Source organism: Camelus dromedarius, chromosome 3 (assembly GCF_036321535.1).
Source record: "Camelus dromedarius isolate mCamDro1 chromosome 3, mCamDro1.pat, whole genome shotgun sequence".
Classification (NCBI taxonomy): Eukaryota; Metazoa; Chordata; class Mammalia; order Artiodactyla; family Camelidae; genus Camelus; species Camelus dromedarius.
The window spans coordinates 44,024,469-44,039,364 of NC_087438.1; the positions used below are offsets into that span (position 1 = coordinate 44,024,469).

General features: G+C 38.4%; 1 protein-coding gene across 2 annotated transcripts in view; it reads left to right on the top strand.

The window, feature by feature from the left end:
- The first annotated feature begins 11,216 nt into the window (after nucleotides 1-11,216).
- Nucleotides 11,217-14,896, top strand: part of SREK1 (splicing regulatory glutamic acid and lysine rich protein 1) — a 39,664-nt gene continuing 35,984 nt past the window's right edge. Inside the window, exon 1 of one of the 2 annotated variants that reach the window (XM_031446162.2) lies at nucleotides 11,217-11,500. In XM_031446162.2, coding sequence (XP_031302022.1) covers nucleotides 11,340-11,500 — 161 coding nt within the window. In that variant the 5' untranslated portion in view covers nucleotides 11,217-11,339. The remainder of the gene's footprint in view (nucleotides 11,501-14,896) is intronic. The other variant, XM_010974936.3, reaches the window with a different exon arrangement.

The following is a 14,896-nucleotide window of genomic DNA, read 5'->3' on the forward strand; positions in this document are numbered from 1 at the left end:
AAGTAACTGTAGATGTGGTGGAAATAACAAGAGAACTAGAATTAGAAGTGGAGCCAGAAGATGTGACTAAATTGCTGCAATCTCATGACAGAACTTTAATGAATGAGGAGTTGCTTCTTATAGATGAGCAAAGAAAGTGGCTTCTTGAGATGGAAACTACTCCTGTGTGCAGATTACTGAAATGACAACAAAGGATTTAGACTATTACATAAACTCAGTTGATAAAGCAGCAGCAGGGTTCGAGAGGATTGGCTCCAATTTTGAAAGAAGTTCTACTGTGGGTAAAATGCTACCCAACAGCATTGCATGCTACACAGAAATCATTCATGAAAGAGTCAATTGATGTGGCAAACCTCACTGTTATTTTAAGAAATTGCCACAGCCACCCCAAACCCAAGCAATAATCACCCTGATTAATCAGCAACCATCAACATTGAGGGAAGACCCTCCACCAGCAAAAAGATTATAACTCACTGAGGGCTCAGATGATGGTATAGTGTTATTGCACACTTGACAGACTGTAGTATAATATAAACATAACTTTTATATGGACTGGGAAACCAAAAAATTAATATGACTAGCTTTCTTGGGATATTTGTTTTATCGCAGTTGTCTGGCACTGAACCCATAATATCTCCAGTGTGTGCCTGTACAACACATAAGTAAAGGTAAGCAGATGGTCAGATTCAGAATCTGCTAATGGTGCAATATGGTCATATGTTAACTACTTAACTCTAGTATAAAGGTTAAAGAACAAAAGCCTTGAAAATGGTTACAACTATAAGAATTTGTTAATGGTTATACTATATAAATAGTAGTAAACTGTGATTCAAAACCATTAAAGTGGGAGAGTTAAAGAGTAGAGTTTTGTATTCTATCAAAGTTAAGCTGTCAGAGTAAAATAAAATAGTGTATCAAAAGATGGTTTACATAAGCCTCACAGTGATGCAAATACTACAGTATTCACAAATATAAAGAGAAGAGAATCAAAGCATATCACTGAAAAATAATCAATTTAGAAAGGAAGGCAGAGAGAGAGGAAGAAAGGAATAAGGGAATTACAAACCAGTCCGAAAACAATAAGGTGACATTAAGAAATCCTTACCAGGCGGAGGGTATAGCTCTGTGGTAGAGTGTGTACCTAGCATGCACGAGGTGCTAGGTTCAATCCCCAGTACCACCATTAAAAGAAACAAACAAACAAACCTAATTACCTCCTCCCTCCAAAAAATTTTTTATAAAAAGTCCTTACCTGTCAAGAATTACCTTAAATGAAAATGGTTTGAATTCTCTAATCCAAAGACATTCAGTGGTTGAATAGGTGAGAAAACACGATCCAACTATACACAAGAGGCTCATTTCAGCTTTAAAGATACACATAGGCTCAAAGTGAAGGGCTGGAAAATGAGATTCCATGCAAGTGGGAACTAAAAGAGAGCAAAAGTAGCTATACGTATATCAGACAAAATAGACATTAAGCCAAAAATGGTAACAAGAGCAAAGAAGGTCATTATATAAGAAGGGAGTAAATTCATCAAGAAGATATAACATCATAGATACATATGCACCAATGACAGAGCACCTAAATATATAAAACAAATACTAACAGATTTGAAGGGAGAAATAGACCACAATACAATAACAGTAAGGGACTTCAATACCCTACTTATAACAATGGATAGATCATCTAGATAGCAAATCAACAAAGAAGCATTAAACTCGAACCATACTTGAGAGAGAGTGGACCTAGCAGATGCATAAAGAACATACCATTATACAGCAGCAGAATACATTCTTCTCAAGTGCACATGAAACATTTTCCAGGATGATCATATGGCAGGTCCCAAAATATTTCGTAGCAAATTTAATGTTGAAATCATACCAAATGTCTTTTCTGACCACAAAGTTCTGAAGCTAAAAGTCAGTAACAGGAGGAAACCTGGGAAACTCACAAATGTGTGGATATTAAATAACACACTCCTGAACAACTAATGAGACAGGAAGAAATCAAAAGGGAAATTAAGAAAAAGAAGTAAAAACAACATACAAAGCCTATGGGATACAGCAAAAGCAGTTCCAAGAGTGAAGTTTATAGTGATAAATACTACATGAAGAAAAAATAAAAATGTCAGATAAGCAGCCTAACGTTACACCTAAGGGGATTAGAAACAAAGAACAAACTAAGCTAAGGTTAGCAGAAAGAAGGAAATAACATAGATCTGAGCAGAAATAAGTGAAATAGAGACCAGAAAAACAACAGAAAAAAATCATTGAAACCATGGGCTGTTTTTTCCCAGAGTGTAAACATATGGATGGACCTTGAGGGCATTGTGCTAAGGGAACCCTTGTGTACTGTTGATGGTAATGTAAGTTGGCACAACCACTGTAGAAAATAGTATGGAACCTGCTTAAGAAGTTAAAAATAGAACTACCCTATGATCCAGCAGTCCCACTTCTGAGTATATACCAAAAAGAAATGAAATCAGGATCTTGAACAGTATCTGCACTCCCATGTTCATTGCAGGATTATTCACAATAGGCAAGTTATGGAAATAACCTGTGTCTCTTAATGGATGAAGGATAAAGATGTGAGATGCGTGTGTGTATGTGTGTGCTATATACATAAATTCAGCCATGAGAAAGAAGGAAAGCTTGCCATTTGTGACAATATGGGTGAAACTTGAGGGCATTGTGCTGAGAGAAATAAGTCAGACAAAGACAAACACTCTATGATATCACTTACATTCATGTGGAATCTAAAAGGCTGAACACAGAAACAGAAAGTAGAATGGTGATTACTGGGGGCTGAGGGGGTGGGGGAAACGGAGAGATGTTGGTGAAAGGGTACAGACTTCCAGTTATAAGACGAATAAGTTGTGGGTGTCTAATGTACTGCATGGTGATTATAATTAACAAAACTGTATTATACACTTGAAAGTTGCCAAGTTTTTTTTTGTATTCTAAGTTCAAATATATTTTTAATAATATAAAAAGTAATCTTTGAAAATCAGAATACTTATTAGGAAAGAATACAATAACTTAAGTATTAAATATCTGTATGAAATAACTGTTGCAGAATGTGACGAAAGTTTACACTTAGAACATGGGGTTATTTTAAAAAACAGAAACAAACAAAAAAAACCAACACAAACAGAAAAAAAAACACATAATAAAGGGAGTAAATCTTAAATGTTCTCACCACAAAACGGAATGGTAATTATGTGATGTTATGGAGGTGTTAGCTAACACTATGAGTGATAATCATTTTGCAATATATGTGTATCAAATTAACACCTTGTACATTTAAATGTACACAATGTTTTATGTCAACTATATCTCAATAAAGCTGGAAAAAATAAAAGCACATGTTGTATATAATTCAAAACCAAATATGATATTTAAGGCAGTTCTTTTGAAAAGGACTGAAATATTTCTATAAATATGGTTTCAAATTTACTGTGCAAGAAAGATATTTTCCATACAAAATGGTTTCTCTTCATTTCTCCAATGTTCTTACCTTTATTTCTAAGTTAATAAATATATTCATTTTCAAATTTAACTTGATCATCTTGAATGTTTGCACAACCACCCTCTGTGACTCATAAGATCATATTACTATGGTCTAATTATAAGCCTGAGGGGGCTCTGCCATATGTCATTGGAAAGTTGTTTTTCCCTAGATTTTCACCAGTTCCTATCTGACCTGATTGTTTGTAGTAAACCTGTTCGTGAGGTTGTTTCTAAATTGAAAAAAAAGTAATTTAGTTTGACTTAATTGTGCTTCATGAGATTCTAGAACACAGCTCAATACTAAACTGAATTAAGAAGTCTCAGGTTGGAGCTAGAGAAATAGCTCAGTGGTAGAGCACATGCTTAACATGCATGAGGTCCTGGGTTCAACCCCCAGGATCTCCATTAGAAAAATAAAATAGATAAATTAAAAAAAAAGAAAAGAAATCTCAGGTGGGATATGTGTATGTTAAATCAAAATGCGGCCCTGTGCCATCTCTGACAGCGATCAGCATGAGTGCATGAGGGCCATGACCGTCACAGCTGTCTACAGTACAAGCACTCTTATTTTCATTTTTATATTGTCAATTTAATAATCCATTAATGAGTGAAAAAGCATTTCTGCATTTCTTTACTTTTGTTCACTTTGATAGATGACTTTTCAAGTGTAATAAATTTCTTGTTAGCAAAATATCTTTAGACAATCTCACTGAACTAATAAATGGTGAGTCCCTTAAGATCAGACTTACTCCTTTTTTGTGTCTTGCTGACACCAAGCATGCTAGTAGTGTCCTATATGAAAGGATGAGAGAATACTGCTAAATTGAACTGTGTCTTTGAGGAAGGACTGTCTCCTTGAAAGTATTTTATTACTTAGGCCAGCACTGTCCAGTAGGACTTACTGAAGTGACGGGCATGTTTTACAGCTATGCTGTGCAATATGGTAGCCAGTAGCCACAAGTTGCTATTGAACATTGAAATATGGCTAGGATAAGTGATGAGCTGAATTTTTATTGTATTTAATTTTAGTTTACTTAAATTTAGTTTGACTTGGGGGGGGCAGGTAATTAGGTTTGTTTATTTACTTATTTATTTATTGAACGGAGGTACTAGGGATTGAACCCAGGGCCTCATGCATGCTAAGCATGCACTCTACCATCAAGCTATACCCTCCCACTGGGTACCCTCCCCACCTCATATAAATTTAAATAGCTACATGTGGCTAGTGATAACTGTATTGGATAGCACAGGTCTAGATGCACAAAAACTTACTTGTGCTGAGGAACAGCAGTGTTCTTTCAAATGCTGAGCCAGACTGGCCAAGTTCCTTGGGTTCCTATCGCTCCATTTTTGAAACAGATGCTGGGGATTTAGCTTGTTTTCCTCTCCTATTTAAATTGGTCTCTACCCAATTCATCCATTCAATCAATCAATATTTACTTATCATTAATTATGTGCTCTGCACTCTGCTAGATGCTAAGGGGTTAAAAATGAGCAAGATAGGTCCCTGCCCACAAGCAACTTACAGTCTAGTAGGGGAGGAAAAGCTAGAAAATCAATCAATGTGATAGAGGTAGCACAGGGCCCAGTGGGACCACAAAGGAAGGGATTGTGGATAATCCCCGGAGGAGATAGGAAAGGCTTCACAGAGGGTGCTGTCAGCCATGAAAAGTGAGCAGGCATTTCCAGGTGAGCAAATGAAGGAGGGCATTTGTTACGGGCTAAATTATCTGCCTGCTAAATTCATATGTTGGAGTCCTAACCTAGTACCTCAGAATGTGACCTTATTTGGAAATAGGGTCACTGTAGATGTGATTAACATGAGGTTACACTGGAGGATGGGCCCCTGTTCCAATATGACTCGTATTCTCATAAAAAGGAAAAATTTGGGCATGCAGACACACACAGGAATACAATGTAAATATTCGAGTTATGCTGCCAAAAGCTGAGGACCTACCGGAATCTAGAAGTGAGACCAGTAACAGATCCTTCCCTAGTGCCTTCAGAGGGAGTTTGGCCCTTCTGTCACCTTAATCTTGGACTTCTAACTTCTAGAACTGTGAGATGATACATTTTTGTTGTTTAAGCCATCTAGTTTGTGGTATAGTAGTTCCCCCTCATCCATGGGGTATACGGTCCAAGGCCTCTAGGGGACACCTGAAACCAAGGACAGTACTGAACCCTACCTGTACTGTGTCTTCCCCCTGTATATACATACCTTTGATTAAGTTTAATTTACAATTAGGCATAATAGGAGAATATGCAAATTGCCAGCATCACTACTCTTGCACTTTGGGGCTATTATTAATTAAAATAAATGTTACTTGAACACAAGCACTGCAAAACTGTGATAGTTGATCTGATAACCGAGGTTGTTCCTAAGTGACTAATTGAGTGGGATACGCTGGACGAAGGGCTGATTCACGTCCTGGGCGGGATGAAGCAGGATGGTGTGAAATTCCATTATGTTACTCAGAACAGTGTGTAACTTAAAACTTATTAGTTCATTTCTGGAAATTTCCATTTAATAGTTTCAGACCACAGTTGACTGAGGATCACTGAAACTGTGGAAAGCGAAATCGCAGATAAGGGGGCACTTCTGTGCCCTATCAAACTAATGCAGCATTTCTGATCAAGGAAGCAGTAACGTGATAGCAAGGCAAATAGGCTGTGGAGGATATTTATTAAATTTCTGTTTTGTGATTACCTAACCTAGGAATTTTAGAAGGAAAAAAAATAAAGTAAGCTGCAGCCTGAGTACAATTTCTTTTATAAATGTTTTTCTGCTCTTGGGGAAAAAAAAGCTAAGGCTGTAATAATGTTTGGGGGTGAAACTGGGAGTATGTTTCTGCTATAGTGTATCATGAATCAAAAAATAAATGTTTAATAGGACAAGACACTGTAAACCTCCTAGAAGAAAACATAGGCAAACATTTTCTGACATAAATCTTAGCAATGTTCTCCTAGGGCAGTCTACTCAGGCACTAGAAATAAAAGCCAAAGTAAGCAAATGGGACCTAATCAAATTTAAAAGCTTTTGCACAGCAAAGGAAATCATAAGCAAAACAAAAAGACAACCTAAGGAATGAGAAAAAATATTTTCCAATGATGTGACTGACAAGAGTTTAATTTCCAGAATATTTAAACAGCTCATACAACTTAGTAACAAACAAACAAATGACCCAATCCAAAAATGGGCAGAAAATCTAAACAAGCAGTTCTCCAATGAAGACTTACAAATGGCCAACAGGCACATGAAAAAATGCTCAGTATTCCTAATTATCAGAGAAATGCAAATCAAAACTACAATGAGGTATCACCTCACACCAGTCAGAATGGCCCCCTCATTCAAAACTTCACAAATGATAAATGCTAGAGAGGCTGTGGAGAAAAGGGAACCCTCCTATGCTGTTGGGGGGAATGTAGTTTGGTGCAGCCATTCATTGTGAAAAACATTATGGAGAGTTGATTTACCTTATTGGTAACACTCTTGAGAGGATCTACAAATGTCTGCTGCTAAAGTTCTGAGTGCTGTCCTGGTTACTTTCCTTCCTAAAATTTTTTTCTGCTGTTCTTCCTGCAACTCCATTAAATACCTTGGTCATCTTCTCACATATTTTCTGTTTTATTTAGAGTAGCCAAAGTCTGTTCTAAATATGCTATAGTTATATCCCTTCTCAAGATTTGGTTGTACAATTATTTCTTTCACTTCATCACTACCTACACTTTTCTCTCTGGTTAAGCCAGCTAGAATAATTTTTTAGTAATAAAAAAAATTATGCCAATGATAGGGTTCCAGAGCTAGCCCACTAGAGACATCATGAACTGAGAGTTCTGGATACTGAAAGAAGAGGGTCATGTGGTTTAGCACAGGAAAAGACTAAGAGATTCTGCTTCATTTCTGGAAGAGTCCTATTTCAAAACATCCCATGCATGCACACAATACACACACACGTGCACTCATGCATGCATGCACAGTCCTCACTCCTTTTCTGACTCTTTCTCATGCAACTTATCAACCTGTCTTCCAGGGCTTTCTTGCTGTCTTAGGACTACAATCTGCACTCCTCCTTCAAAGATAGAGCTACTTATAGATTCTTCCTTACCTGAAATTACTTCTAAATTGTCAAAATTACTGTACTGTCAAAATTTCCTGTAAAATTCCATAGAGTTGGTTTGCTGCAGCTCTTACGTGTCCCAAAAGCAAAACAAGATGACTGAACAAAGGCACAAGGCCTATTCTTGTAAGTACGGTCCACACTGTACTTGCTTTCCATTCCTACCACCACACTTCACAGCTCAACATTCTCTTCCTGTCACTGTGCTCTCTGGAACTGCTCTCTCCATATTCACCTCTGGCCTCTAAATTCCAACCACGCATAAACTTTTAATATATTTATTTCTCTCTTTATTTGTTGTTAATTTATTTGCAAGAACGTATCTTTTCTTGTTTTTGGTTTCTGGTTTGCTCTTGTGGGCCTGGGCTAATTGTGAGGAGCCCTTATTTCCTGCACTGCAACTTTGTCACTGCTTGTCTTATTGTTTTAGAAGATGTTGGGGCAGATGAGACCAAAAAGCCTCATGATGAAGAAATATCTGCAAATTGGGGCCATGAAAATGATTATGATTATAGAAGTTGGACACAATATAATGCCATGGAGGCTGGAATTCTAAAATACATCTCAGAGGGCCGGGGGGAGCAGTCTGATATTGGTCAGAGTAATGGAGTAATAAGGACAGGCCATTTTTACTGAGAGACTCATTGAGGAATCAGTGGAGGTGATAATGAAACTGTGACCTTTGCTTCTCTAAACTGGTTCATGGAGCTTTTGTCTCAGTAGTTACATTGTATCTACCAATGGGCACATTTTATTCCTAATTTTGTCATTTTTGCAGAATTTGACACTTTGATCATTCTTTCCTCCCTACTCTTCATTTTTTGGGTCACCAGCAGCAGCATCACCTGAGAACTTGTTAGAAATTTATATTTTCAGGCTTCCCCTCCAGATCTACTGAATCAGAAGCCCTGGGGATGGAGCCAGCACTCTGTTTTAACATTCCCTCTAGGTGATTTTGATGCACACGAAAGTCTGAGGACCAATGTTCTGAGTAGTAGGTAATCCCAGGGATTGGTGGTTTAGCTTGAGGAGGACCAGAAAGCACCTGTCATTATATCTAAAACCAAGTGTATGTTCATATATATTTTTCTGAGTGGATAGCTTTTATTCCTTTTATTCTTAAACGGGTTCCATGACTCCAAATTTGGGACTATTTCTTGCTTTCCATTACTACCACTACTTACCCTTTGATCCAGTCCCTTTGCCTTTATCTCCCTGTGGCAGTGATAATGATCATTCTAGGAATCTGACATAATCCCTCTCCTGCTCAAATGTCTTCAGTGGCTCCCAACAGCTTGTGATAAAGTAACCTCTTAGCAGGACAAATAGCTCCTTCCATCAAGGCTTATTCTTTCTTGTGTCTCTCTAATCATTTTCAGCCTTTGGTCTATCAGTAATAAATGTTGAATATTCTGGACCACACTTTGGCCCTCATACGTCCCTGCCTTTGTGTATTCTTCATATTCAGTCTGGAATGCCCTTCACTGTTCCTCCCTCCCTCCCTGCCTGGCTAATTCCTATTTGTTCAAGATTCAGGGCAAGCAACATCTCTTCTGGGAAGTGTTCCATTGGCACTAAGTTTAAGTGGCCCTCCTGTATGCTCCCAATTCTCCCTGTGCTTATTCCTCTAAAATATTTGGTCTTAGAATCCCTTTAGACCTTTAAAAATTATTGAGGACACTTTCAATACTGGGCACCAAAAAAAAAAAAATTACTGAGGACCCTAAGAGATTTATGGGATATCTATCCATATTTATTATATTAGAAATTAAATCTTTGAAATTTAATATTTGAAACCCATTTAAAATAATTACAAACCCATTATGTAATTATATAAATGATGCATTTCTTAGCCCCCTCCTGATGACTGGGGGTGATAAATGATGCATTTTTATGATACAGTGATATTTTCCAAAAAAGAATTTTGAGAAGAGTGGCATTGCTTTACATTTTTCAAAGCTCTTTGATGTCTGGCTTAATAGAAGACAGCTGAATTTCCATAGCTATTTGTGCTTTCAATCTGTTGTGATATGTTTTGGTTGAAACATATAAAGAAAATCTGGTCTCACACAGATAAGGAATTGGAAAAAAGGAAACTACTTTCATAGTCTTTCTAGATAATTCTAGATATTCTTGTTTGATACTACACCAAATTTGACATCTGATAGTTTCTTAGAGTGCAATTGCAATGTGGCCTGAGTCGGAAGCCATATGAATTAACTTTTTGTATTCTGCTACATTAAAATCCATTAAAATATAATCTATCTTATATTTGGATGACTCTTTTTGATTTTGTAATGGCATGCATTGCTTATTTTGAAAACAGTTGTTCATTGAGGTGTAGAGATCTTCCAAATGTTCACTTATTTTATTGTATAATGTTAAAAAATACATTTGTTAATATCACTGGTATTTTTAGCAGAAAAGTCTAAATACTGGAAAGCTGTCAAGCTCAAGGAGGTGGATATATTTTATAAAATTTGGACTTTTGCATGAAAACTCAATCACATAAGTGCTTTTTCAGGAGATGTCCATCCTACTTGGGCATGCAGCAGGAGTACTCACCATTTCTTTATACATATTAAAAGAGGTGTGTGCTAGGGCGAAGATTTAATAAAATTAATTTTTATTCCTTTGTCAAAGACATTCTTAAGTTAAACTAGCTTATTTTAAAAATCTTAAATGTTGTGTGCTATGAGTGCAAGGAGGTGGAGAATACAAAATACCACTATTTGGCGCCACCGCCTTGATTCTTGCTTAAGGTGCCAGCAGTGACTAATGTTTTTATACCATCAGTGTAAATGTCAGCAAAGTGAAGAAGGTCAACAGAATCTTAGTAATACTATTAAGTGTCGTGACCTTGAGAACCCACTGAAAAGGTCTCGAGGACCCTCCGGGTTCTGCGAATGGCATTTTGGGAACAGCTGCCCTAGTTTCACACTCTATTACTTGTCTCTCATTAGCTTGCAAGGCCTATGTGAACCGTCCGTAACTGTCTTGTATGTGCCCTTGTCTAAGAGTGTCTGGTACATAACACTCAATAAATATTAATACCTGCGGAATGAGCAAGCAAACGACAAGTTACAAACAACGGCTGCATAGCCTTCAACTTACTGCCTCCTTCTTTAATTCAGTCTGAATTTGCATGTTTTGTAAAAGTTCTCAAGTTTTTTCACAATTAAGACGCCGGCCAATTTTCTAAATAGTTGGGGTCGGGGAGTTGCCTGTATGTAATAAAAACATGTTATAGCCTGGTCAAGTTATTTTTCTGTGATGGCTCGAGTCATTCCTCCTTCACAGCTCCGCACCGGCACGCCAGGCCTCTTGGTTCCCCACTCCCACCTAGAGCAAAGACTGGAAAGAGCAGGGTCTTCCTCGTTTACAGGAGCACAAGAATCTGATCGAGTTGTACCGGGGAAAAAATTCGATAAAAATCTTGGCGGGGAGAAGTGAGCAAGAACCACAGCCGCAGGTACCTGGCAGCACCAGGCCGCAGCCTCGCGAGATCCGGCGGGTTACCGGGGCGACGCTTCCGGGTGGCGCGCGCAGCCTTGGGAGCAGGGGAGTTGTGAAACGAGCGGCTAGACCTGCCCGCCGCCGTGAATTCGCCAGCGGGAGCGCGCTCGCGGCCGCGCGGTCTCCGCTTTCCCGGCTCCGTCGCTGACGCGTCGTAGACGTTGGGGAGCGGGTGGCAGCGGCAGCGGGTTCGGGATGAACAGCGGCGGGGGCTTCGGTTTGGGCTTAGGCTTCGGCCTTACCCCTACGGCGGTGATTCAGGTGACGAATCTGTCGTCGGCAGTGACCAGCGAGCAGATGCGGACGCTTTTTTCCTTCCTAGGAGAAATCGAGGAGCTGCGGCTCTACCCCCCGGAGTAAGTGCTCGGGCACGGCTGGGGGAGGGGCGCGGGCTCCGGGGAGACCTCGGGAACCCAGGCGTGGGGGAGGGCGGACGGGGGCGCGCGGTGTGCGTCACGTGACCGCCGGCTTTACCTTGGTGCCCATGTTTGATTAGGGCACCGCGGCCCCGCACCGCGCTCGTGCTTTCCTGGTTAGTCGGACTTTGCGGGGTTAACGTCTGCAGAGACTCCTTACTAAGGCCTTAGAGAGGTTGCCTTTTTCGTGCCTCCCGGACTAATGGTCGCCGCCGGGTTCTCGAATTCTTTCCCTTCCTTCTCGCTCCCCCTCCCCTTTTTTTTCCCGAACTTAAGATGGCCGCAGGTGGGCCCGGAATAGTCCTCATGGCAAACGCCTGATAGCGTTTCTGCGACGTGAAAACCGCGGAGATTGCGCCTGAGAAACTGTCCAGTTCTTGGGGCCTCGGTGCCAGGCCGTTATCGCGGACGAGGAGGCCCGGGGCTCATGACAGGGTGGGATCAGGGCTAAGTTTGTTCCTCAGGGCCGTGTTCACAAACTTAGCATCTTCGTTGATCTAACCGAGCTCATCCATGTTGTTAAAGATCATGTCTGTTCGCCCTTTTGGCACCAGATTAAAATTTCCTCATGGAAGGTCACACTGTCCTAAACCTTTCAGAAAAAGTAATGGTCGGTGCAGGATCACTCCTGCTGTATACTTCTGAAAGTCCGAATCTGGACTGGCATTCACAGTCCTCGGACGCTTCCCAAGTAGTGTATTTGAAGTAGTATTTTTCCTTGTACAATACTATCTTTTCACAAAATTTGTAAGGGCTTTGGGGGTTGTTTACTTTCTTACACGCTTAAGCTTTTTAAAGCTAGAGCTTAGAATCTGGAAATCCTCGGTATTTTCTTCATTGTGTCAAAATCCTTTGAAGGAAGGGGTAGTAGTTGCCAAGCATTTTTCTTTAAAAAATTTGTATTTGACTTTTTGGTTTATTTCGAATTTTTGTTTTGAAATATTTCATGCATACCGAAAAGTTGAAAGAATAACACCCATGTTCCCTTCACCTGCGTTCACAGTTTGCCAGAGTTAATTTCTTTGTGTCTCCCCCTCTCCTTGTCTCCAGCTCTGCACCCTACCACCCACCCACACACACACACACCCCTTCCCTTTTCCATCCTTTTAAAAGTAGTTGCGGACACCATGACTATTCACCCTTCAACACTTCAGTATGTATGTCTTAAGAAGTACATTATTTCTGCATTACCGCAATACTATTAACACATCGAACAAGTTTAACATTGATGAAATAATGTATAACATCTAAATTTCTCCAATTATTTTGATAGCGCTTTTTCCCCTTTTTTAATCTAGGATATAATCAGAGACCACTCAATGCATTTGGATATCTCCTTTAATCTAGAACAGCCCCTCCTTTAAAAAAGTCTTTCATGACAATGATATTTTTGTCTTGTAATTTATTTTGTAGAATGACTCATCTAGGTTTATATAGATTTTTTCTACCTGAATAGATCAGTTAGTACATTTTTGTCAAGAATGCTTAAGTTCATGCACATCTTTATTGACTAGCTGTGGCATATATAGTATTGAATAGCTTACTTAACTTTTGAAAATGCTTTCAGTTATCACTTCATTCAAGCACTCAGAACATTTCTTAGTAATTGATGTGTTTGGAGGAGTGCTATATTCTGAAAGATGGAATTAACTAATAAAATACTTTGTACGTCAATCTCTGTAAACTAACCTTGCTTTCAAGTTTGTGGTAGTGTCTTATGGGTAGAAGAAATAAATCACAGAATATTCTTCATTGCCTAGATGAGACCACGTACATAGTTGAAACGTGTGCTTGGGTGGCAATATGCTGCCAGTTATTGTCTAACACTTAGTAGTGGACTATTTTTTGAAATCAAGTGTTAATTGTTTGGAGTTTAAAAGTCAAAGAGAATAAAAAGCTCTGCACTTAAACAGTGCATTAATATAGAGTCAGTGTGTCACAAACTAATGCATTTTGCAAAATTGTAACATAAATATAACATATAGGCCAGGCAAAATCCTTTTTCCACAAGTTCAATCCCTATTCCTGTTTTTTCAAAAATATTGACATGCTTTACTAACAAGCATGTTTTCTGCTCTGTAATGAGGTTGTCATTAATCTGGTCCTTGTATTAAAGATGTGTTTCCAAATTTGGACTGAAATGGATAAAAATGCAATAGTAGTCGTATTGAAGATGTAATTATTTTTGCAGTGTTGCAGAAACAGTATTTTATGATTTACCTTTGTAAGCTGAGTGGAAATTTATTTGTTATGAATTTGGAAATATAACAGAATATGAAAATTTCTCATTAACGTTTTAAGAGTTTAGTTGTTAATACGAAAATTCAGATTTTAAATTTAATTCTTTTGGCATGAAGCATTATTCCATTTCTTTTTAAACATTAGGCATTAGTGTAAACATTCATCATAAACATTAAAAATTATTTGTGCTGCCAGATGATAAATCCAGAATTTCTCTTTTAATTTTTTGTGCAATAAAAGATTCTGATACATCATGAAAACCTTTTTACAGTGGTAAGAAATTTTTGTGTTTTTTTTTTTCCCTGTAAATGTGCATGTAGAAAAGTGTATAGGGTAGGTATATATAGCTTGATGAGTTCACAAAGTGAACACACTTGTGGAACCAGCACCCAGAGAGGACTCTCTGTGCCATAGGAGCTCTCCTTTGCCCCACTTCCAGTGTCTTATCCCCAAGGGGGTAATCCTAGCCTGATTTCTAACACTGTTTCTAACATCAACACCTGTGTTTTTTTTTTTTTTTTTTTTGCTGGTTTTCTTCACTTCTCTGGTCTTTCAAAAGTATTCATAATGTAAAATCTCTCAACTAGTTTTTCTAGTTAAATTTTTTTAGTTAAATTTATTTACTTAAAAAAGTTAATATAATCAGTATAATCATTTTATGGGAAATAGAGAAAAGGAAACCATGCCCCTTTATCCTTCCACCCTATCAAAACCTCTCTCCATTTTGTTCCATTCTTTTTTATATACATTTAATATAGTGTAATGAGAGGATTTATACATTGTTGCTGTAAACTTTTTCACTCAGCCTGTAGTAAGCGTTTTTCTTTGCTGTATTTTATCGTAATAATATTTTAAGACTAATGTTTCAAATTTATGTGTTTTTGAAATTCTATTATTGGATGTATTGGTTCCCTTTTTTGAGGGGGGGGAGGATTGCTGGCATTTAGTAGGTGTCAGTGATTCATAAGGAAATCTAACACTAAGGGGAATTATGCCATCCAAAGTATCCCTGGAGCCCTGCTGAGAAACTGTTTAAATTATGTCATTTATTATTTTCATACATAAAACCATGTACTTCATGTTTTGGATTGTGTT